Source organism: Rhinolophus sinicus, chromosome 17 (genome assembly GCF_057876585.1).
Source record: "Rhinolophus sinicus isolate RSI-liver-muscle chromosome 17, RSI-T2T, whole genome shotgun sequence".
Classification (NCBI taxonomy): domain Eukaryota; kingdom Metazoa; phylum Chordata; class Mammalia; order Chiroptera; family Rhinolophidae; genus Rhinolophus; species Rhinolophus sinicus.
In genome coordinates this window covers 54,203,688-54,230,572 of record NC_142517.1, presented here as the reverse complement: position 1 = coordinate 54,230,572, position 26,885 = coordinate 54,203,688, and the positions used below count along the sequence as shown (strand labels likewise).

General features: G+C 33.1%; 1 protein-coding gene across 4 annotated transcripts in view; it reads right to left on the bottom strand.

Annotated features, from left to right (window-relative positions):
• The window catches only part of OSTN (osteocrin), a 288,814-nt gene that overhangs the window by 19,204 nt on the left and 242,725 nt on the right, over positions 1-26,885 (bottom strand). For 2 of the 4 annotated variants that reach the window (XM_074329513.2, XM_074329507.2), the window contains exons 2-3: positions 9,238-9,336; positions 6,677-6,891 (exon numbers count right to left, since the gene is read on the bottom strand). In XM_074329513.2, the coding sequence (XP_074185614.1) occupies positions 6,677-6,891; positions 9,238-9,336 (314 nt within the window). Of the gene's footprint in view, positions 1-6,676; positions 6,892-9,237; positions 9,337-20,177; positions 20,237-21,225; positions 21,284-26,885 lie in introns of those variants that run through there. The other 2 variants (XM_074329514.2, XM_019712618.3) reach the window with 2 other exon arrangements.

Sequence of the window (26,885 nt, the reverse complement as noted above, 5' to 3'; positions counted from 1 at the left end):
AATTGTTAAATAATTTGATAATTTTGTTTTTATATATTGCTAACCTTTAAACAGTCATGAATTTTATCCATTTAAAAATAATATTCTGAGGGGTGGCTGGATGGCTCAATTGGTTAGAGCGTGAGTTCTTAACAACAAGGTTGCCAGTTCGATTCCCACATTGGTCAGTGAACTGCGCCCTCCACAACTCGATTGAAAACAACGGCTTAACTTGGAGCTGAGCTGCGTCCCCCCACAGCTAGATTGAAAAACAACAACTTGACACCATGGAAAAACACACTGTTCCCCAATATAAAATAATAATAATATTCTGAGAAGGGATCCACAGGTTTCACCAATTGCCAAAGTGTCCCGTGACACAAAACAAGCTTATGAATCATGGAATGAAGTGATGGATAAGATCTTTAGGGCTACAATATGGAAACTGGATCTCAGACCTCTAACTTCTTGCTGAGTATGAGAAAATGGAAAATACATGCCTGAGAAGGAGAAAACTTGATGGCATGTACATGAAAACCACAGGTATTTATTATAAGCAACAAAGAAAGAGTTTGTGTACATTCATGCATGTTAAGGTAACAAGATAATTCCTGGTTTTGTAAAAAATTCAGAAACAAATAAGGAAAGACTAAAGCTATCTGGACTAAAGGATCAAAGCTATTATTTCATGTAACGTGTTAAAAGAGCAGCAAATAACCTTGGGTACAGCTCTGCCAAGCAAAATTCCTATAATTTTTTATGAACTTCCTTTTTACAAAATAGATGCTGCTAAATACATGAAAATTTTCATTTCAATCCTGTGATTTTATTATATATATATTTAAATAATGCTGAAACATCTTTGTATCGAATGATAGAAAAATTTAATCTTGTCTCGTTTGAGTTACCATTATACTTTGAAAAAAATCTAAAATTATTTTTATGTTAAAATTCAAGAATAAGTATAGAAATATTTTATGCAATAGCTATCACTTATTCCCATTGTTTTCCAAAATACAAATTTAATGTTTGCTTTAAGACCAAGAATAGGAATTTCTATATAAAAAAATGAATGTTAAAAAAAAAATCTCACAGGAAAACCCTTGGAATGTAATTTAAAGGAGTAACAGGTCAACTATCAAAAAATAAAAATTAAAAAAAGATAAAGAAATTACATACAAATAAGAAAATTATTAATTTGTATACATCTTTCTAAATAAATCCTAACTAACACAATCCTGACATTGAATGACACCTTTGTTAAGTCACAAAGTACAAAGAAGCAGTCTCTGTTTTCTAATTGCAGTCATGAAGTGAGATAAAGAATCAAGATTAGGGAAATTCTTCAATTTGTCAAATTCGTGGGTAAACTTTTCTGCAAATGTGTTAACTGTCCTTAATATCTCCAACCTTCTGGAAGTAGTTAGAGGCGAAGGGAAAGGTAGAGAAAAAGTTGATTATTTTTGCAATTCTGTTTTACAGGTAATGTTGGGTTCTTCCTTCAAGAGACATATAATGCTGTTTTTCCTCTTGTGTTGTTGGCAGTAATTGGCGATCATTGTGTAGGTCCATCGTTTCATTAGGATTTGCCAAATAAAGATATGCTAATTCTATCATTTATCCACTTGAATAATTCTACCTCATCAACTAATTCTATCATTTCTTCATTGCATTAGCTGTTACATTTCTATAAAGAGAAAATACCACCTCATCTATTATTAGTTATTTAGTGGTGCAGTCTGCCAAAGAAAAGTAGGCTTAATGTTCTGTTTATTTACAAGTATTTCAAATAATGAATTGATAACTAGTATATTCCAAAGATGACTAATCAGTCTTTAAAATATCACTTAAAATTCAGAGTTTTAAACACATTTGATGAATTGTAGTTAAAGTGCTTATTGATTCTTAGATTGTTGTACTTTAGCCAGTGGGAACCTCTTCTAACTGGTTCTTGAGTCCTTTTGACCTGACCTTAATTATAGCAACCTTTCCTTTTCTCAGGCATGACAGGATATTCAAGCTCAATTTGTACATTTTCTGCCCCAACTCTCTAGTCCCTTTAAGTGAGAAATGATATTTAGAGATGTCAATTTGGGCACTAAATTACCCTTGGATAGGTGATGGTTTTGCAGAATTTTCAATGTACAGACTGAATTATGACCTCATACTAATAGTAATTCAGAAACATGAGTTCATATTAATATAAATGTTACATGGACATTTAAAAATCATGGGATATTTAAGTATCAGGAGTTTTTATTTTATTTAACATGTCCAACTTAAAACTTTATCACATTTTTAATCCATGTTCTGAAACTCAGTTCTTATTAGCACCAAGAATGGCAGAACTAGAATATCAAATAAAACTTAATTTGCTTTCTCCACAAAACACGATCAACAATCTCAGAATAGCAATACCAACAGTATAATTTCTCAAAATAATTTTAAGATTTGTTTCTTATATTTTTCATATATTTCACTAGGTATACACAGTCAAATTATTTTATATCATCACTTGGGGTAAATCTTAGTGGTACAGTAATGCCATCAACTGGAATATGTATAAGTGATTTCGTTTCATTATTTTTAATACTTAGGTATAAAATGTTTTTTTTTTTGTTATATCACTTGTAAAATATTTAAATGGTTCCAAAGACAATACAAGGTATATTCAAATAAGTCTAGTTTTTATTTTTGATCTCTTTACTCTGTTTTTAATCTTTCATTAAAGGTAACTACTTAGAAATATGTCATATTTATTTATTTCCTTACTTCTAAAATACAAGCATTTTTGTATTTGCATTACCATTTTTTAAACAGTAGTATACTATACTCACATTTATCCGTCTTTCTGTCACTAATTAACATCATAAATCTCACTCTGTAGCAGTACATAGAGATAGCCCTCATTCTTTTTTATAGCTGTATATAGTACTCTATTGTGTGAGTGGAATTGTTTATTCAACCATACCCCTTTTGATTAACATTTGTGTATTTTGCTGTTACAAATAGTTCTAAAGTGAATAGCCTTATGCACACTTTTTTAAAACATGCTTTTGCTAGTGAGAATTTTAAAAGCAGGAATTCTGAGCTAAATTATATGTACATATGTAACATTGCTGGATATTGTATTGCCACATTCACCTCTACATGGGTTCCATTTTTCATTCCAGTCAGCAACACATGGGAATACCTTTTCCTCTCAGTCTCACTAATTATTTTTTTCTTTTTTATGGAGTTTTGTCATTTTAACATGTAAAAAATAACATATCAGTAAAGTTTAATATGCATTTTTTCTCGTTATGAGAATGGTTAGCATCGTTTTACATGGCTAAGAGTCATTTGCAATTTTTTCCCATAAACTATTTTTTTACTCCATTTTTTATAGTTTTGTTCTTTTTCTTAATTTTCAAAAGTTCTTCATATACTAAAGATATTAACACTTTGTCTTTGATATGAGTTGCAAAGATTTTTCCAATTTATTGTTTTTCTTTTTACTTTCCTTTATTGTATCTTTTGCCATCGAAACTTTAAAACATGTAATCAAATTTATTTATTTTTTCACCTTATTATTTTTTTTTGAAATTTGCACCAGGCTTTGGAAAACTTTACCTATTTTGTCTCTGTACAGAAAGAATTTCACCAATGTTTCTTTTGTACCTATATGGGTTCATCTGTCTTTCACTTAAATTTCTGATCCATTTTGAATTTACCATAATGTATAGTTTGAGAATGGATAAATTTTATCTTTTTTTCCACATCCCAAAATCACTTCTTCAAAAGGTTTTTTGAATCTTTTTACTCACTAATATGAGATGCTCCTTAAAAAAAAATAAATCTTAAAGTTACATATATAATTGAGTTTATTTCTTGAACTTCTGTGTTTTTTGTTGTTGTTGTTGTTGTTGCTTTGTTTTTGTTTTGTTTTTATTCTTCACCGATGGCTGTGATTGTGCTTTTGAAAGAAGGGAAAATAAAATATTTAAAAATATTTGGTAGGGCTCTTCTTTCTTCTTCTTTTCAGGATTTTCCTGGCTATGCTAGTTTTCAATTCTTTCAAAAGATCTTTACAATAACGTCGTAAGCTCCAAAAAAGCTGATGGTATCTTTTGTTGGAATTGTATTGTTTGTAATTTAACTTAGAAACAGTTGATGTCTTTATGCTTTTGAGTCTTTTAATGCAAGATGATAGTATGTGACTCCATTTGTGCAAATCTACTTTTTGTTTTTTAGCATTATTTTTTATAGTTTTTCTCTTATGTTCTTTGAACAGTCTTTGTGAGCTTTATGTCTACATATTTTCCTATCTTTAGATGATTACAAATGAGGTCTTCTATCTTCTATCTGATTTCTGTTTGTATATAGAAGGGCTATTAGCTTTACATGGTTATGTTTTTCATATTTTTATCCAAACAGTTTTGTCATCTTAGTTTTTCCATTGATTATCTTGGTTTTCCAACTTGTCATTTGTAAATAAACATAGTTTTATTTCTTCCTTTCCAATTCTTATGCCTTTAAATGTTTCCTGTTGTCTAAACGTATTTCTAAATTGTATTGGAAATATGGTTCTGGTTTTTTGTTTTTTTTTTGTTGTTTCTCATTTTAGTAAAGTTTCCAGTATATTTCACTATGAAGCAAAATAGTGACTTTTGGGCTGAGAAACACACACACACACACACACACACACACACACACACACACACACAGCATGTCAAGAAAGTATCTGTCAATTCTTATTTTGTTCACTTTTTAAAAAATATGAATAAATGTTAGACTCTGTCAAATACCTTTTCTGCCATCTATGGAGATGATCACATGCTTTTTCTCTTTACTCTATTACTATGATAGATCATATTGAAGGAATTTCTTATATTGAATCACACTTTCCTGGGAAAAACCTACTGGTTAAGACATGTTATATTTATGCAATACGTATTTGGCATATATGCTTCTACGCTATTATGAATTCACATATATTTATATGTAACATTTACATATTGATTTTCAAATTATTTAGTAGTTGCAAGAACCAGAATTCAAAGAAATAATATTTATTAAAAGATACAATATTTTCTCCACTTATCCCTTGGATTTCTATGGCTTTCTTTATAATTGCTCTTTAAACATAACTCATCTTATGTTATAACTCAAATTATGTTATACTTTATTATAAATATTTCTATGTTTCTTATTAGATGTGGTTTCTTTGAGGGACAGTGACTATAGTTTCCTCCTTTTCTTTCACCACAGTCCAATGCAGTGCCGAGAACATAAATGCAACTAATTTGTATTTCTTTACTTAAAATAGGGTCCGGATTTCAAAATACAGGTGTGAGATTATTTTTTAAGTAGACTAAATTATAGTCGCAAAGTGATGATTTCATTTTCTAGTGTCGCTTTGAGAATCATTCAGAACAGAAGTCTAGCAAATTGCATCTTGTATGCTGAGACTCACTGAGCATACAAAGTCATGCGCAAGCATAAATCCTAGAACTCCAGATAACCAGGCCAAGACTGAAACAAAGGATGTGGAGATGAATGAACAAAGAAATGGGGTGCCAGATTATGAAGTCCTTCATAGGGTTTCATTAAGAAGTTTGCTTTTACTTTGTAAGCAATGGGAAATTTTCACAGAAAGATTTTTGTGTTAGATGATCTCTGTGGTAGAAGAATAAAGGATATATTCATGATAAAGGGATGGTGATAGTGGTGGAAGTGGAGATGAGGAAAGACAAGAGAAATAAAAAATTTGGAAAAGATAATTTAGGCCATAATTAAGAAAGCCTTAAGAGGAAAGGATATTCTGGAAATATTTAACATATAAAACAAATGGAATTTAGAGAATTTAGTGAAAAATAGAATATTCATAGTGAGCAGAAGAAATCCTATTGAGCAAAAGGAATCTTAGTAAATTCCCCAAATTCTAGACTTTGGTAATTGAATGGCCTCTTGTGCCATTGCTAATATGAAATTTATAGCGTGAGGAACAGATATGGAGGGGGTAGAAAAATGAAGTGTTTGGAATGAGTGTTTCAAAGTACTATCAATGACTAAAAGGAGATTTACTTTAATTCTATTATTATAATTAGCAATTTATAAAGTTCTCATTTGATTTTTTGTGAAGGTAGGGAATTTTCCCCATTTTACAGATAAATACGTTAAGATCACAGAGGGTAAGATTCTGTACAAGTTACATGACTAGAAAGCATCAGAACTTTGACTTAAACACACTTGTTCTGACTCCAAGTTCTAAGAAAGCACTACGTCTTGGTATAGGAAAATTGAATCATTCACATAATTGGAAAGTTTTGTATCATGGGTAAATGAAAAATGGTGTTCCTGTTACCTCTAATAAACAGAAAACTCAATTCACCAGAACGTGTATCCCATAGCTCACTTCCTAAATGATGTAATGTCTTACAGTAAGTATTTTATATATGTATGCAACAGAATCTTTCTCAGGAAACATTATGACAAAAGTATGAATTCATGCATACTCTAGCAATCATTTTGCTCCCTGAACAGTTATATCCAAAACCAATCTATTAAACTCACAAGTTAGCTAACACACTATCAGAGCTGCTTACATACAAGGTTTTTTTTTTTTTTTTTAATTTTTATGTGGAATTCTCTGTTTCTGAACCCCAAATGGAAGAATTAGAAAATGAAAATATTTCTTCTCCAAATGCTCACTTACCTCTGTTTACCTTTGTGATCTACGGAGCCAGCGGAGAGTCTGTCCAGGGGAGAACCAAAACCAGAGAAGCTCCTTTTCTTCTTTGTTTCAATCACATCATTCTCCAGAGATACAAGTTCGTCGAGAAGCATGAGTTTTGCTGCCAGATCAGTAGCTGATTTTTCTTCCCTGGCTGTGGGTGGTGACTGCACATCTCTGACTCCAGAATCAAAAACCTATTGGGCAAGCAAGGTGATTCCATTCATTAAGAAAAAGAAACCTCAAGTACGTGCAATCATCTGCCCTTGGCTTTTGCTATCCTTAGCTGACATGCCTGTCAGGAAACTTGATCTCTTGTGGAGTTACCATTCAGAGAGAAAGACTGTAGGGACAAAAACACATAGAGGTAGGTATACCCACAGGAAATTAAAGGAAAACCAAGCCAAACACAAACACACATTTACCAAAATTCCAAGACTGCCTCTAAAATTTAGTACATTAACTGGTCATTCTTTCAGATTCTTTTCCAGTTTGCATCTTTCCTTATCATTGCCATAGCACTTTAGCTGTATGTCTTTAATCACTGCTATATGCTCCTTTGTATTAGAATGGTTACAATATATTTGTACTGTAAAATATGCATTATTTTGTCAGTAACTTGAAAGCAATGACTATGTCTAAGTAGTCTTTTATTAGCTCTATTCATTGCCTATCCCAGTATTTTGCTTAGAGTTGGTACTCAATAAATGTGTGATAAATACTTATTGAATTAATTTTGAATTAAACTAAACTTCATGATTTTTTTTTCACCACTTATTCATTCCTTATTGATTGAAGCCACTAAGCGTCCACTATGTACCAGGTTCTGCATTAGGCCTAAGGGATAGAAAAATGAACAAAATCCAGTCTTTGCCCTCAGGGAGCTTACCATCTCCATTTGTGATTTATTAACAGGAATTACCAAGTGTCTGCAATGAATCAGAGCTATACCAATGACTTTATTGTCCAATGTAAAATTTCTTACCTGTTTATTTGTCTGTTATACATATTACCACTTTGTCTACATCGCAAAAGTGTGGGTGTCCAGTTTGTGAAGTTTGTCTTTTCGTTTCCTAGACCCAATCACAGTATTTTTTTAAATGCTCCTACTAACAACTTTGAGTTATTGTGCAGGCCAGGAAGTGCAGGCCAGGAAGGCCAGAAAGAACCTGAGAATATCCCCTATGGGAAGAAACTTAGCTCCAGGGATCTCTTTGCTTTTCCCCTTTAATTAAATTCTCCACGTGCCAGGTTCTTGGTTTCTTTTTCTTTACTTCCTGCCTTTCTTCTTGAATTATTTTTTCCATTTTCTTATTTTCTCCAATAAAACAAAAGAGTAATGATTTCCAAGCCTTTTCAGCATTGACTCCAGCAACTCTCTTTTGAAATACTTACAATCTGACACATAGACTCAAAGCTACCGAGGCCCCTGTTTTCCAAACCAATCAAATCTGCAATAAATCTGGTCAGTTCTTCCTGGGAAATCTCTCTTGTTTCTGCTCTTTCTGATTCCCATCAGTAGTGACTTTTATCAGGTCTTCTTCACTGCTTAGGGTACACTCTTAATCACCTAATAACTTGTTTTTCTAGCTTTTCTATCCCTCTCTTTTCTATCGTAACCTGAATATTGCCACAAATTATTCCTCAACACCACTTTCATATAAAAAGAAAATTAAGATTCTCTTACAGCTCTTTGTTACTTACAGTGCAAATTCCACAATACAGTTCCAAACTCCTCTTAAAACCTCAATTTCTATCACTTCCTTAGATAAGACTGACAACAGAAACTGGAGAAGGGAAGAATGCTATAATCATGAAAAGAAACTCTAAAGTGCAGGAGACAAACATTCAAAGGGCAAAGATAGATCTTTTATTATCTTTCAGAACGTCCTCCAAAAAATGTCATTTGTACAAAACAGAGTTTTGTTTCTCTTTAAAAATATTAGTAAATCTCAAAAAACATTATAGAACTCATACAAAACTTGTTCTTTGGTAAATGCATTTCAAACTCTCACTTTATGTTATTTAAGAAGTACAAGAATATGTATTTCTAAGAAGATCAAATAAACCAAATTAGTTTGTCTTTCTGTGAAGATGTCTTCACATTTCTTTTCCTTTGTACTTTAGTCATGGCAGGAGGAAAACATTTGTGCAGTAACAAGAATTTTGGCCAAAACTACTCAAATTTTGACATGTAAATAATTTCAAATTTCACATGAAACACTTTAACTTTATGTAGTTGATTTAATTATAAATTTGGCGGAAATAAAAATAAATTCTTTCTTATGATTTTTTAATTTTTGTTTAAGGAATGCATATCTTTGTTTTCACTTCCAGCTTTCCATTTTTTTTTTTTTTTTAAATTCCTGTTTTTCTCTCATTCCACAGTGAGGACATGACAGAAAAAAAAGACAAAGCTGACTTCCTTGATTTTGTATTATCAAGCCATCTCCCTATTTGTAGCAGCACCTGCTTCTGACATTAGTAGAAATGACTTATGTTCATACATAGCATATAGGGTCCTTTACGTGGGTTTCCATTACCTCTGTTGCTGCATCCACTGAGAGCACTTTGCCTGAGCTCCACAACATCAATGTCACAGCCAGGATCAAATGTGCACTTGCCAATCTCCAGTCCAGCATCTAATGGGCATATACATCATGGTTAATATTTATTAGTTTGGCATATAAAGATAGAAAACAAAACTCCAATACAGCTTGTTATATGCCAATGATAAACCATATTATTCAGCTTCTATATGCTGCAATGCACTTTTTCAAAACTTAACTACTAGTTTATACAATCTGTCAATCTCCCAGAATGAATTCTATCAAGGCTTCATTTCCATGGAAAAATAGATTGGTGTTATACAGCTATCATCATAATTTCATTCAAAGTAACCCAAGTCTGAGAAAAATTTGAGTTTATTGTTTGACTGTCTAATTTAGGGATTACAGACTCACATACTTAAGGGGAAATGAATAAAATTGGTCAGGTATGACAGAATAAGGCCTGGTGAGGTCTGTGGTGAACCAGAGAGAATGTGCTATGTCTAAAAGGATTTAAATTCAAAATATCGAAAATACCACAGACCCAATAGGAAAATATCTTTATGATTTGTGATATGTAAGGATTTCTTAAGCAAGATTCAAAAGGTATATCCCTTGTAGAAAATATTGTCAAATTTCATTATATCAAAATTGAAAAGTTCTGTATGATAAGCTACAGTAAACAAAATAGAAGACAAACTGCAAAATGGACTATACTTACAACAGACACATAGAAAAGAAAGATTAGCATTGGGAAAATTTTAATAACTCTGACACATAAAATTCTAAAAATAGACACACAAGTAAAAATGGGCCCAAGTATATAAGGATATATGTATCTGTAAGTTCATAGCCTCATTATTTATAATAGTAAAAAACTGGAATCAACCCAAGTACCCTACTCAAGAGAAATGGATTTATTGATTAAGGTATAGTCATGCCATGGACTTAAAACAAATGACTTAAATATATATGGATCTACTCTTAAAATAAATGACCTAAGTGTTATGTGGATTTACATGCATAGATTTGAAAAAGACAGTTTTGAGGGAAATTAGAATTTCTAGAAAAATACATATGATGTGCTACCATTTATCTAAATTGGAAATATTTTGAAATCTATACATATACATGAATGGAACTAGATTTATGACTGTGATTGCCTCTGGGGAGAGTGGGAAGTAAATAAGAATATGAGGAAACATAAGGGACTGAATTTTTATCTATATATATATTATAAGGAAATATGTCAAAATATTAACATTTGTGATAACTACAAAGATGTCATTTACACATTAAAAAAAATATTACAAACCAATATCCATCCAATTAAAGCTTATGTATGGTCTATATCAGGCCTGCTGGCTGCCAGTGCAGCCTCTCGTAAGGGGGAAGCCCTGTCCGACAGAGAGACTGTCACAGGCTGTGAGTTACAACAGAATGGGCTTGCCTTTGCCTTCTGCGTAATATGGGCTATCTTTTACGAATGAGAAATCTCAGTAAACTTCTCTTTCCTTTTTAACAAATCATTTAGAAACCTGCTGGGAGCAAAAAGAAAGGGATGCTAGGATGGATCTGAAGAATCGGATTTGTGTCTTGTTTTTGCTTTAGTATTAGTGTGACCTTGGGTTTGTATCATTCAACTTACTTGAGCTTTATTTTCCATATTTGTGAAGTGAGGAGTAATTCTTACTTTAGAGGAGCTTTGAGATAGTATAACTGATTCATGTATAACTTTTTTTTCTTAATCTCATATAGTGTTTATAATGTGTAAGTGAAAAGAACATATATAAGGTATTACTAAATATTTCATTAGTAACTACATTCTCTTTGGTGTGATCCAAGATTTTCTTTATGACACTTTCTAAAACTATTGTTACTGTGAAACCTCAGTGTAGATTTCAGTACTAAATATTTCAGTGCTACAATATAGACAAATATATGTGTTATATAAACAGAGCAGCATCTGTATTAGCCATGTATATTAAGACTTACAATGGAAACAGAATATTTTACCATTGTCTATTACATTTACTTGTGAAATATAATCTTAATTTGCATATAATGTAGTCTCAATTAGTTCTTCATGATGCCCGCACTTGATCTATTTTGGAATTTTGTCACGTAATGTCAGTCACTAGCTGCTTCTCTGTATTTCATCCTTTCTGGAAGAGGGCGTCCTTTCTGTATTTCATCCTTTCTGTGTTCTAATCCTGACAAATTCATATTTGAGCTCAGTGTTTTGGTAAATATGAAAAAAAAAACACACCCAATAAGTCATGATTGTATCTCTAAATTGAGACAGGAGAAAAATAACAAAAAGCAATGCAACATTATCTGGTAAAAAGACGAACCCAAAACTGTATTGCCTATTCCTTTAGAACGTCAGCCACTGAATCATATTTTTTCCCTTCTGATTTTGCTGATGCCTCTTTCACTTTCCTTAACAAAAAGGAAGCTATATTAAAGTCATAACTGTACTTTAAAAATTATCTCATATTGCTGGCATATCTCTCTTTAAAAAAAATAGCTCTCCCATTCAAAGGTAAACTACAATTGTGATGTTTTTCTTCCTCATTTTTTATCACATTAAAAACAGTTTACAAAGTATGAAATTGCCCAATTTTATAAGTCTTTCCATGTGGATTTCCTTTAACTATTTTTATGCACATTTTACTAACCAGGTTTCTCTTCATCTCTGCCGATCTTATGAATGGCACAGGATGATGGGTGTTTATAATATTGATGATTATGTCTGAAGCCTATATTTTTATGCTTGGGTGTATGTAGGAAAAAAGTCATAATGTATCATCTTACAGATAACCACATCCTGATTATTTGGATAGGGAGATGTAAAAATAAATGCTGAGTTTAAATACACACATTTAATGGTTTAAAGCCATGCTTGTAGTGAGTTAACCAAAGGCCAAGTTCCTAAATATGGCATTTGGTACACTAATGAAAACAAACACCCTGGCACCTGCCACACAAAAGACATTTGATTAACTAGTTGAAGCTGATTGCTACAAAATTAGAAACAGAGGAAATTATAGGGGAGGGAAGGAAAAGACTAGGTTCAGCTCCATTTCCCTATTTTGTTGATAGTGGATAAATATAGCCCATGATTTAAAAATCTGCTTAGCCCTATGTACACTCCAGATCACAGAAAGAACACTCAAAGGATGTTCATTGTGTGAATACAACAAAGTGGATGTGTTTGCAATTTTTTCAGAACACCAGTAATTTTTATTGAGTAATTTTTTGAATAATATTCCTTTGGGGAGTGAGGAACTTTAAAGGAGACAGTGGGCATGAGACCTGCCTTAAAAGAGTTGGTATGTATTTCATTTTTAGCCAGTTGGTCTACTACGTACATGCACTTTCACTTTTTAAGTAATACTATTGAATAAATAAACATCTTAAATTGTGTAACATCCTAACCTTTGTATAAAAGACTTCATATTGAAGAACTCATTATATCTGGAATGGATCCTCCATTCTGTGGCTGGAGTGGTAGTAGAGGGAGCAAGGTGGGGAGGTGTGAAGTTTTGTCATTTAAGTTGAGGAAACAACATATATTATATATTCCTTTAGAACAGTGACAGTGCATATTGACATAATAAAGGCTCTGAAAGTCCTATAGTAAAGTAAGTGATTTCACTATATTTAAACCAGAATTAAATAACAAGTCTGTTAAAATGAAGAAAGATGATTGCATTATTTGAGAATCAGAGCTGCAATGAGGCATTGTTACTGTGAAAAAAATCCATTAAGTAGGTTGGGCAAAAAGATTGAGAATCACTGATCTGGAAAAAAAAATAAAAAAGAATAAGGGGAAGTGTTAGAGTAAGAGAGGATTAAGCTAAAAAAGAGAAGCAATATTAGTTAGTATTTGATCTAATGTACTTTATAACTAGTTCAACTTTTAAACCATCTGCCTTTGAGGACTGGTATTGAAGAAAAACAAAGTACTCAGATGATTAAGGAAATGCCTCTTGAACAATATCTGACTTATGGGTACTAGATTTAACCATTAGACACTCATAAGAAGACTGAGTTTGAGGTGAATATTGACAACTTCTGGGAATATTTATTTACTCTAATTTTTTAACTGGAAACAATTCAAAATAGACTCTACCTACCCCTATTTACAATAAAAATAAAAAAAATAGAGGGATTCATTAAAGCTAAAGGACTTAAAAAGTAGTTCTTTTTTTTTTTTTTTTTTAATCCTCTCTTCACACTTTGACAGAGCAGACATTTAAGTGAGATATATTAGCACATGGTATAGCACATTGTGTTGTAAAGGACCCCTCGTTCGGACACTATGAAACGACCGTGTGCACCTGCCCAGGATCTTCTCTCTCTGAAAACGATGTCTTCTAGGCAAGAGGTGAGGCAGCTTGGCTTCTCAGTAAATCTATAAAACAGAGTAAGTTCTTCAGCATACCCTTTACCCTGCCCCATAAGTTATAGTCAACCAAGGCCCTTTTCATAATAGAGAAAAGCATTAGAAACAGTAACTAACAGAGTAACTATAATTTTTTTAATTTTATTTTACAAGAGGGCCTAAAAGAGAATCAATGCTCTCTGTGTGGCTCACTGTAATAGAAAGAGACCTGATATAGAAAATGTGAGACTAAGTTTCTACCTTGGTTCCGTGGCTATTTTACTGTCGGACCTTAGGCAAAACTTCCCTCTGTAGACAGAATAAAATGGGGCGGGTCCAACTGATCTCTAAAGCTGCTTCTAGCTTTTAAAAAGTCTATTGGTGAAGATGGTTCTTTTCTGTTGGAAGTGCAGACACCGTAGGAGATGACAATAACTGGTGAATATTTAGGTAGGAAAACCTTTTTGCTGTCCCTCAAAATCATTGGAGTCTACGTGTAAGATTGAATCTAGGTTTTGACATAAATGTGCTCATCTTGAATTTTCTAGCTGAAAGGAGGGGACCCCAAATTTTTAATTGTAAGATATCATTTCGGGTAAGAGATCCCATTTTGTAAATGTATTTTAAGAAAGAAAAAGCACTACCAATTAAATTATGACATGCTATTAAGTGTAAGACTCATTCTAATTTCAGAAATGTTAAATGTGCATCAGAATGGATGAAATATGGCACATCTATTTATTTTCAATTTTTTTCTCATCTTGTTTAAGTCACTTTCCTCAATTCCCCCATACTTTCGAAACAAAATTTGTTGGAGCTGAAATTCCAATGTCATAGCAGGCAGTTATAACTCTCAGAGAAAGAAAGGATGGTACAATATTTAACGTATTACCAGGTAAAAAATTTTTTAAATTACATAATTAATATGGAAAATTTTAAAGATTTGATTGAGTTCCTATTTCCCTGCATTTAGAGTTAACAATTTGTCTGTCAAGGTAAAAATCATCATTTAAACATTTTCACAAGGTAAAATAATTATTTAAATAAATCACAAATGTTAGTATTAGTAGATACAAAAAAAAATTAGTGGATACAAAAATAGGAATTTTTGGTAATAGGAATTTTAAGATATCTGAAACTACCACCAAATATCACATACATTCACATATATACATATAATTTACACATAATGTTGCTACAAAAATCTTCTTTAGATGAACTAATAAATACTTAAAAATGAAAGTTGTTCTGTCAATGAATAGGTATTCAGCATAAGAAGATTATTTCTGTGATGGTGAGGAAAAACTAAGAATTGAGCAGAAGCATAGGGATAAGTGTCCTTGCATACTATTTATTGGCCTGGTGACCTTGAATGAGATGCACAAACTGTCAAAATTGTCGAATAAAACTCACGTTATGAATTCACAAAATTTTAATAATTAACTTTAGTTCATTTAAAATTATGTGATTAATTTACCAATAGTACAAATCATTATGGATTTGGCCTAGGTTTGTTAACTAAGAGCAATAAAAGTATTTACTTTTATATTTCATGTTATTTACTAACAATGTATAAAGATATACACTCATCTGTATAAAAACATTGTATCATTTTTCTTATTATTATATCATAGGTAAAAATTTTTCAGTGGGAACTCTAAATTGCGCATGAAAACATTTTGTAAACTATAAAGTAACGTAGAAAGATTAATGACATAGTATAAAAGTAATTATTACTGAGCTGAAGGCAAGTCTCTGAAGCTAAGTCCTTCCAGGACAAATAAAGCTTATACTCAACAACCACCTCGGGAATTTCAGGCCACTTATAGAGACAATTTGCAAAACTTATGTTAAAAAACTGAGAGGATACCTTACAGTTTGACATTATAATCTTGATATTATAGTTCAATGAATGACATTTAAACGGGGTATTTAAAGTTTTTCTCATTTTCTTTGATGAATGAAGCAACCAGGTACTTGAGACACTTGCGGCTGGAAAGCAGAGGCAAGGATTTTGCGCTTTCTTCTTTATTGATGTTGTGATTCCACAGCTTTGGTGAAATCGGCTCCACAAACAAAGGAACTGAGTGAGGCTATAGCACTCAGAACTTTAGAAGTAGGGAATTCGTTTCCAATCCTTATTAACTCAAATAAGAAATTTAAAATCACTGAGGATTTCATCCGAGAACAATTGAATTACAACTACATGTGAGCTATACTAATGGTGTGTCGCCATTTGTTTAAAATTCTCTTTGCGAAATTTGTTACTTTCAGTAAATTGTGTGATGGGCATTTTGCTTTAAGTTTTGGGTATGGTCCTGAAAGGAAGGTGCAAATTGAGACAGACGAATTTAATGTTTCCCGTGTTCTTTTTTTAATTAAAGTATCAGGAATGTGTTCTTTCCCATTTCTCACTGCTCTTCAATCAGCAGCAGTAAATTTTCCAAAGTCACTAAACCAGTTAGAAGAAAAGCCAGAACAACAACTTAACATTTTCAGACACTCAGTTTCATACTCCTTCAAGTATAACCTATTTGTGGAAGTATAAAACATTTTTCCATCTCCAAAACAAATTGCTTATAAAGTGAAGTATTTATGGATGAGGTGTTCTTAATGTGGAAGACACCTGCATTTGAAAATGACTTTCCCTGAATGCTACAAATCAGGAAAAATGATAATTTACTAGTATACATGTGTTAACTGATTTTATCCTATTTGGCACCATTTTCATTCTTTTCCCAGACACGATTGCCTTCCAAAATTATAAAATCTTGTTGTTAAATATCTCTATTTTTATTCTATTTGGAATTTTCAATCATACTGCTGGCATCTTCCTTGCAAAAATTTAAGAAGGACGTAACCTACAATGACACTTTAAAGGAAGATCCCATTATTAAAAAGCCAAGGTATGTACGTTTAAGAAAGTATTTAGTTGTCAGTGTAGTCTCCTTGAGGATAGGAACTGTGTCATGTTCGCCATTGTATCTGAGCACCCAACAGAATGTCTTGTATGGAGTCCACATTTTGTGTTGAATGAATACATGAAGCAGCCTGATGTGGTCGTAAACACGAATACAGGTCAGATATTAACATTCCACTTTTATTGGCATGAAAACCAGTCTTAAACAAGGAGAGAGATTTGCCCAAGTATTATACCTACAGTAATATGTGATAAAGTTCATGCCAGAATCCCAGTATGTCTATTAATGTTTCACATCACAAATTCTCATTCTAATGAAAGGGACATGCATCAATATTCCTGAATAATTGTCTCAGTAGAGTTCAAGATTTCTCCTTACCAAACATTAATTTGTGCTTAGATCCTTGAATTATTACAAGTTTCTTGATATAAAACTGTGTCGCCTAGAAATAGAAGAGAACTTTGTGTATGATTGGATACAACTCTGTTAAGGGTATTAGTTGTTTAATTCTAATCATGTATCTTTAAAACTATTGCAGACTTGCACATGACATGCCACTTGGTCATTTGATACACAAGAAATTTTTATGTGTTATAAGGCAGTTTTCAAAGGGTAAAGTTGGATAAATGCAGTTAAATAAGGCATATTATATATATACACATATATATGTATATGTATACATATATATGTGTGTATATATATATATATATATATATATATATATATATATATATACATATAAAAGCCTCAGCATACATAATATGGAATATCACCACCTCCTTCATCCTTTATCCCACTTTGTTCTTATATATAATATTAAATAAAATATCATTTTACATTTTAATTATACTCAAATAGCCAATCTAATCAATGAAACAATATTTTCTAAACTGCAAATGAAGGACCAAAATATAAATTTTATATTAACAACAGGACACATTTATTAGGTATACACTGTATATCAGCTACCAAGGACGTAAAAGTGAATAGACACTCTCCCTGTCCTCCAGTTGCTCAGCCTGGAACCCCCTCCACCATCTCTCTGCCAGGGATGTCCTCCTGCAATATCAGACTCTTCTAAAATGCTTCCATTTCCTTTAAATACAATTTTTGTAAATAACGTGTTTTTTTTTTTAACATTTACAAGTACTTTAGTATTCTGAAATCCATTTACCTCCTTCCATCCTCATAATAGTCACATTAGATCTATATAGAAAATGTAATTCAATTTTTTTTAATAGATGAACTGACACAACCTGGGTTACTTTAAAATCCTGGTCTCCTAACTCCTGGTAATGTGTCGATACTTTCTAATACAACAAAGTAAGTTAGTAGAAAGAGGTTGATTGGCCCTTAAGTTATGGAGACCTAGTATGACCCTTGACTAGGCATGTTCTTAGCTTCTTTGGTTTAATATCTTTATCAGGAAAATGTGGCAAAGACAGTCTATAGGTCTATTACAAGGATTAGAAATAATACAGGTAAAGCTATTGGCACAAAGTAGTTATTCCATAAATAATAGCTATCATCCTGATATTGCCTTTTAAATATGACAACTTTTCAAAACGTTTCTACTTTTTTATTGTTACGGAAAAAAAGCAAAACCTTGTTTTTATCCTCATTCATTTTAAGAACAAAATTAGTCCTTAAAATCTAGAATTATGATAGTGATACACAATAAAATATAATAAAGTAATATTGAGTGGGGGAAGGAAATTCCACCAAAAAGAGTTACAAGTGTCAATCACTCTAACACTTGGTGTTAAGTATATTACATATTATCAATAATTTCAACCATAATATTTCTATGAATATATTAGCATACAACTATAGAGAATATCTTAATGGGAAGAAAACAAGGGAAGAAAATAAGGGAAGAAATCTCAGTTATACTCAAAACATAATTATTCTTCAAGCTCTAATTATATTAACAAGAGTGAATTTTTAGTTGCATTTTATTATAATTATATGTAAAACGTATGTTTTATTTTATAGTTCATAAGCTACCTTTATTGACTTCAATTTTTTAAAAGTCATGGATTATGTTGTTGGAATCAGAATTTTCACATAGTTTTTGTAATATTGACAATATAGCATAGTCAGATTTGTGTCATGGAAGCAGAGCCACCACAGGTTTTATGGGAATTAAGGACTTTGTTACAGGAACTAGACTTTACTCAAGCAAGGGAGCAGCTGGAAGGGGATGGGCTGTGAAGAAGGCAGACGGAGAGAGGACATCACTTTCAACCCTTTTGGAGTCCTGGTGTGGATGGAGAGCTCAGAGCTTGAGGGAAATGTGACCGTCACCGTGGGGCCACAGGGATGCCCATGGAGAGGTCCACAGGGGACCACAGCTATGACTTTGTGGGTTAGCAGCTAAGTTGCTGGTGGTGGGCTGGATGATATTTTAAAAATTAATTTTTTTCACATGTTTAGAGACTTATGTGTCATAGGAATATAGAATCTTAGAAAGGAAAGGGATGCTCATTAGAAATCATCAAATTGAAACCCTCGATAGATGAAGAGAGTGAGGCTCAGAGACAATTCACTTGCCCAAGGGAGAGGAGATGAAGGGGAGATATAAAATGGATGAAGAGGGGGAGGCATGACAGAGGAGCTGTTCCTGGAGGGAGCAGGTGCTTGGTGCTGAGGTCTGAGCTGATGGGGCATCAATAAGGGAGAAGGGGCAAGGCTGGGCAACAGCTCGCTCAAACCACCCAAGGCACCAGGCAATTCCTGGCAGGCGGTGCTCTCCACTGCTGCAGAGAGGTACCCTGAGAATGGGTTAGAGGAGAGGTGAACTCAATTAAAATACCTCTGATCAGAGAGATCTTCGGAAACAAGGGAGGTGACCTGGCTAGAGATGTGTCTAGGGCTAGGAGAGAAGCTGTGCTCACTTTTTGTATTCCCACTTACTCCAGTGTTACTGAGGGGAGAAGTCATGCCCAGGAGGTTGAGTGAAAGCTGCTCAAGTCAGGACTGAGATGAGAAGACTGGTTTCCTGACTCCAAAGCCTGTGTTACTCCAATGGCACCACTGAATCTAAGCAAAAGTGGTCTGGTGGGTAGGGATCACAGAAGATGAAATATTGGCATGGAGGTTAAATTAGATGATGTCTAAAGATTAACCCCAAGATTTTCTTATACTGGGTGTTCATTCTCTAATACAGGGAAAACTGCTGATATAGGAGCTTCCCCAGGTCATTCAGACATGCAGTATCTCGGCATTTCTAGTTCTTTTTTCTCTTTCAATAATAGAATATTATTTAGCCCTACCATGTATTTAAGCCCTGCCTGAAGTGGCACAACTATGTACTGACAGAGTTGGGGCAATATTTTGGGATTGCTTACTTTGAATTCTATTCCTTTAAGACATGCTCAATTAATCTAATTTTATTATACAGATATTTAAATCATTGAACGTATTTGAACAAGAAGTTAAAGTTACAGCCCTGAGGTCCCCAAACCTACTCTACTAAACATATCAGCTTCTCTACTGCCCATGATTCATTATATGGTAGAAGAATCAACTCAAAACCCTATTAAATAAGGGAGAGAAAGCAAATGCCAACCTTAAATACCTTAAATAACTTATTGAATGAAGCCATAGTGCAATTTACTTACAAAGAGGAGACGTGAATTCTTATCTACGGGAAGCTCTCCTTAGAAAAGTTCTATGATTGCTGAAGGATATACCAAAGTAAAGAGAAAACACAAAATGTGTCTGATGTTTTTGAGGAGACCATTAAATATAATATTATCAATTCTATAGCTTATTAAAACCATCACAAATCATTGTTAAAATTAATTAATTTCTAGAAGGATAACTCAGAAACAAATAATCATATTTCTAAATCTATAGAATCTATTATTGTAATTTGAAGGAGCAATTGTTTGCATTTCTAGAACTGAATTTACTGAGTGTTCACTACTTCCATAGAACAAAACCTGAAACAAAGTTTTAAATTTGTTCTTAAAGAGAACTCAAATGTATGTTTCAGATTAACTCTGAATTCAATCATCTAACAGCAAAAGCACTCCAAATACTGAAGAACAGACATGATATAAGTCTACTCTAAGCTGTTATTAATATCATAGTTGCATATTTGAGTTTTATAAGAAGGAAAACAGAGGATACTTCAGATTTAAAGAATATAGAATTTGACTTATTTAGGATATTTCTTTGGCTCCAATTTCAATAGAAATAAAGATAAGATTAAAAACTTTCTTTCCTACATAGTTTTTTATATTGAAAAAAATTTATTTTCTACCTAGGTTTTTAAAAGCAAGTCTCTTTAGTACATTAAAAATTTCCTAACCTGGAACATCTTTGATTGAAGCAAAATGAATGCTATTAAAATACATATAAAATCATTATCTTGAGCTCCTTTTCTCTTTGTTTTGAAATGGAAAATAAAAGCAAAAGAAAAATGTAATAAATACGAAATGTCTGAGCAAACAATTAGCTCCACCCTAATTTTTCATTACAAAATTATCTTCTTAGATTTTCTACTCATTTTAGAGATGAAAATATTACCCCTTGCAAACAAAATTTCTAATTTTAACAAAATCAAGATATACTCAAAACATTTAAAAAAGTATGTGAAGATTTAAAAATAGTTAAAAGGAAAAAACAAAACAAAATCTTTATCAGCTTTTATATTTAACTTACCTTGTGAAAAATCAGGAGATTCTAACTTTAGAGTCCTGTCTTACAGTTTCTCCCAAACTCAGCCCTGATGGTAAATTTTCTCTCTGAGTTTTTATAGTCTCAGTTATACACCCCTTACTCCAATCCCTGCCTTTCCTTTCTCTTACATCATTTCTACAGATTTTCCACTGAACATTCCCCCAAGCCTCTCTCTCTCTTTCTCTCTCTCCTCTTTTTCCTCCTCATATTTATTATATCTATTGCATTGATCATGGCATTTAAGTGGCAACGGGAGTTTGGGCTCTGGAAAATTTAAGTATACATTTAGTATTGTGTTTACTCTTAGACCCATCACCTCTTCCTGAGGTTTTACTCCAGCTCTGATATTTACAAATCATATTTGGGAAATAAAATGCACCAAGATTTGTTAAAAAAACATCATTAGGGTATTTCAAAGTAAGATTTAGGGAGATTATTATCAGAAACCCAAACTGATTTATTGGTGTATATTTTGGACCCTTAAATTAAATGATTATCTATGGAAATGGTGAGTAGTTTCAGCGTCAGTCAGGTGAACAGTGTTGTGTCAGCGAAACTGACAGCTACTTCGTAATTAACATTGCTATCCTGGGAAGGCAGTCACTGACAAACCTATAAATACTGAACTGTGACATGTGGGCTATAAATGCAGACGTTGTAATCATTCTTATCTTGCTCTTGTCCTCCAGTATTTTAATTTCCTTTTAACCAAAAGATTTCTGCCTCTGTCTGAAAGTTTCCTCCATTCCCATTTCCTACTAATTATATTTGTAACCTTACATACACAAATTGTAAAATAATGTTATTAAGTCCTAACGGTAGACTGTTAGATCATTATGAGCTCCTTTGATTCACCAGTAGATCCCCATTTGACAGATAAAGAAACTGAGGCTAGATAAATTAAGTGACTTTGAGATTACACAGCTAGAAGTAGTAGCAGAGCCAGATTTCAAATATAGTTCTTAATTTCATATCCAGTTATTTTCCCACGACTTCATTCCATCTCACTATTTAAAAAGCTAGAAAAGAGAATCCAAACCATATTATGTTTTTTGCACAAATAGAAATAAATTTGTTCTTTTTGGTTTTGCTTAAAAAGCCATTTAAAATACTACTCACTAGTGTAGGAACTATTACATGGTTAATTTGGATCTAGATGGGGAAATGACCAGAGCACACTTGAATTGGTGGGACAGTAAAATGCTTCATTTTTATGAAGGGTTTCCAGGGATAACATATGTCTCAACAAGCTTGAAATTTGAGTAGTTGGCAGCGATAGTTCACAAGTCAAGATAAAAATACAGCCTAATTGTGGACTCTTGTTTAGACATTACTGCCATAAAACGATTATGTTAGCTTGAATCCACATGATGGAAAACTCTCAATATAGATTTAACGGATGCATCATAATGCTAGCAGAAGCCAATATTCTTGACGTACCTTCTACCCTTTTTGAAATGCTTCCCTCAGCATGCTGACAAGTGATATCTGTGGCTGATTTATTCCAGATCTGTCCCTGCTTAGGCAGTCCAAAGATTCCACCCTATTTGTGGATTTTGTTGACCTAATTCAAAAATTTGACTTAACTGTTCTGCAGCAGTAGAAATAGCAACAGTTTATTCCAGGAATATAACCATGGTACATTTAAGCCATTTATACAGGCTTCTGCACATTATATACCCCTTTGTAAATTACTTAGGCATTTACACAGAGTAGAGAAATTCTGTTATCTTAAAAAAGAGTACAGATGGGAGGAAATGAAGAAACAGAAAGAGAAACAATTAGTGATAGAAGGGAGAGACTGAGATGAGCAAGGGAGAAAATATTTTTTTTTAATTTATTGGGGTGACAATTGTTAATAAAATTACATAGATTTCAGGTGTACAATTCTGTATTACATCATCTATAAATCTCATTGTGTGTTCACCATCCAGAGTCAGTTCTCCTTCCATCACCATATATTTGATCCCCTTACCCTCATCTCCCACCCTCCACCCCCCTTACCCTCTGGTAACCTCTGGTAACCACTAAACTATTTTCTGTGTCTATGAGTTTTTGTTTCTTCATTTGTTTGTCTTGTTCTTTTGTTGTTTTTGGTTTATATACCACATATCAGTGAAATCATATGTTTCTCTGCTTTTTCTGTCTGACTTATTTCGCTTAGCATCATACTCTCAAGATCCATCCATGTTGTCACAAATGGTCCTATATCATCTTTTCTTACCGCCAAATAGTATTCCATTGTGTATATATACCACAACTTCTTTATCCATTCATCTATCGAAGGACATTTTGGTTGTTTCCATGTCTTGGCCACCGTAAACAAAGCTGCAATGAACATTGGAGCACACGTGTCTTTATCTCTAAATGTTTTCAGATTTTTTGGGTAGATACCCAGGAGAGGGATTGCTGGGTCATATGGCAATTCTATTCGTAATTTTTTGAGGAACCTCCACACTGCCTTCCATAATGGCTGCACCAGTCTGCATTCCCACCAACAGTGTACGAGGTTCCTTTTTCTCCACAGCCTCTCCAACCCTTATTACTATTTGTCTTATTGATGATAGCCATTCTGACTGAGGTGAGGTGATATCTCATTGGGGTTTTTATTTGCATTTCTCTGATGATTAGTGATGTTGAACATTTTTTCATATGTCTATTAGCCATTTGTCTGTCCTCTTTGGAGAAATGTCTCTCTGGGTCCTCTGCCCATTTTTCAATTCGGTTGTTTGTTGTTTTGTTGTTGAGTTGTATGAGTTTCTTGTATATTTTGGATATTAGCCCCTTATTGGAGGCACTGTTTGCAAAGATCTTCTCCTGCTCTGTTGGTTGCCTCTTTATCTTGTTGATGGTCTTTTGCTGTGCAGAAGCTTTCAAGTTTGATATAGTCCCATTCATTTATGTTAGCTTTACTTCCCTTGCCTTTGGAGTCAAATTCATAAAATGTTCTTTGAACCCAAGATCCATAAGTATAGTACCTATGTTTTCTTCTGTACAGTTTATTGTTTCAGGTCTTATGCTTAAGTCTTTGATCCATTTTGAATTAATTTTGGTACATGGTGACAGATAGCAGTCCAGTTTCATTCTTTTGCATGTGGCTATCCAATTCTCCCAGCACCATTTATTGAAGAGGCTGTCTGTCCTCCATTGTATGTTTTTAGGTTCTTTGTCAAAAATTATCTGTCCACATTTATGTGGTTTTATTTCTGGGTTCTCAACTCTATTCCATTGGCCTATGTGTCTGTTTTTCTGCCAATACCATGCTGTTTTGATTATTGTAGCCCTGTAGTACAAGCTAAAGTCATGGAGTGTGATACCTCCAATATTGTTCTTTTTTCTTAAGATTGCTTTGGCTATTCGGGGTCTTTTGTGGTTCCAAACAAATCTGATGATTTTTTGTTCTATTTCTTTAAAAAATGCCATTGGGATTTTGACGGGGATTGCTTTAAATCTGTATATTGCTTTGGGTAATATGGCCATTTTAACTATGTTGATTCTTCCGATCCATGAGCACGGAATGTCTTTCCATTTATTTGTGTCTTCTTCAATTTCTTTCAAAAATGTCTTATAGTTTTCAGCATATAGGTCCTTCACATCCTTGGTTAAGTTTATTCCTAGATATTTTCTTCTTTTTGCTGCAATTGCAAAAGGAATTGTTTTTTGTATTTCTTTTTCTGAGATTTCATTGTTAGTATATAGGGATGCAATGGACTTTTGTATGTTGATTTTGTAGCCAGCAACTTTACTGTATTCGTTGATTGTTTCTAATAGCTTTTTGGTGGAGTCTTTAGGGTTTTCTATATATAGCATCATGTCATCTGCGAAGAGTGACAATTTAACTTCTTCATTCCCAATTTGGATGCCTTTTATTTCTTTCTCTTGCCTGATTGCTCTGGCCAGGATTTCCAACACTATGTTGAAAAGCAGAGGTGATAAGGGACAGCCCTGTCGTGTTCCTGAACATAGAGCAAAGGGCTTCAGTTTTTCACCATTAATTATGAGATTAGCTGGGGGCTTGTCATATATGGCCTTTATTACTTTAAGGTATTTTCCTTCTATACGTATTTTATTAAGTGTTTAATCATAAATGGATATTGTATCTTGTCAAATGCTTTTTCTGCGTCAATTGATATAATCATTTTGATATAATGATTTTTGTCCTTTATTTTGTTTATGTGATGTATCACATTGATGGATTTGCAGATGTTGAACCATCCTTGTGCCCCAGGGATGAACTCCACTTGGTCGTGATGAATAATCTTTTTAATGCATTGTTGTATTCGATTTGCTAGAATTTTGTTTAGGATTTTTGCATCTGTATTCATCAGAGATATTGGTCTGTAGTTTTCTTTTTTTGTGGTGTCCTTACCAGGTTTTGGTATCAGGGTAATGTTGGCCTCATAAAATGAGTTAGGAAGTACTATCTCTTCTTCAATTTTTTGAAAGAGTTTGAGCAGGATTGGTATTAGATCCTTTTTGAAGGTTTGGTAGAATTCATTAGTGAAGCCACCTGGTCCTGGACTTTTGCTTTTGGGAAGGTTTTGGATGACTGATTCAATTTCGTTACTGGTGATCGGTCCGTTTAGATTTTCCAGTTCTTCACGGTTCAGACTTGGAAGGCTATGTTTCTAAGAACTTGTCCATTTCTTCTAGGTTATTGAATTTGGTGGCATATAGTCCTTCATGGTATTCTTGGATGATCCTTTGTATTTCTGTGGTGTCCGTGATAACTTCCCCTTTTTCATTTCTGATTTTGTTAATTAGTGTCTTCTCTCTTTTTATCTTAGTGAGTCTAGCCAAGGGTTTGTCAATTTTGTTAATCTTTTCAAAGAACCAGCTCTTTGTCACATTAATTTTTTCTATTGTCTTTTTGTTCTCTATTTCATTTAGTTCTGCTCTGATTTTTGTTATTTCCTTTCTTCTGCTGACCTTGGGTTTCACTTGTTCTTCTTTTTCTAGTTCTTTAAGGTGTAACATGAGGTTATTTATTTGGGATTTTTCTTGTTTCTTGAGATAGGCCTGTAATGATATAAATTTCCCTCTTAAAACTGTTTTCGCTGCATCCCCCAAATTTCGGTAGGATGTATTTTCATTGTCATTTGTTTCTATGTATCTTTTGATCTCTCCTCTAATTTCTTCTTTGACCTGGTTGTTCATTAAAAGTATGTTGTTTAATCTCCATATCTTTGTGTTTTTTCTGCTCTCTTTTTGCAGTTGATATCCAATTTCAAAGCCTTGTGATCAGAGAATATGCTTGGTATGATTTCAGTCTTCTTAAATTTGCTGAGGCTGATTTTATGTCCCAATATATGGTCTATCCTTGAGAATGTTCCATGTACACTAGAAAAGAATGTATAGTCTGATGTTTCAGGATGGAGTGTTCTATATATGTCAATTATGTCCATTTCATCTAATGTGTCATTTAAGGCTGCTATTTCACTATTTATTTTCTGTTTGGATGATCTATCCATAGCTGTCAATGATGTATTTAAGTCCCCTAGTACAATTGTGTTTTGGTCAATTTCTCCCTTTAGTTCTGTTAGTAGTTGCTTGGTATATTTCGGTGCTCCCTGATTGGGGGCATAAATATTGATGACTGTTATGTCTTCTTGTTGTAGTCCCCTTTACCCTTTACCATTATG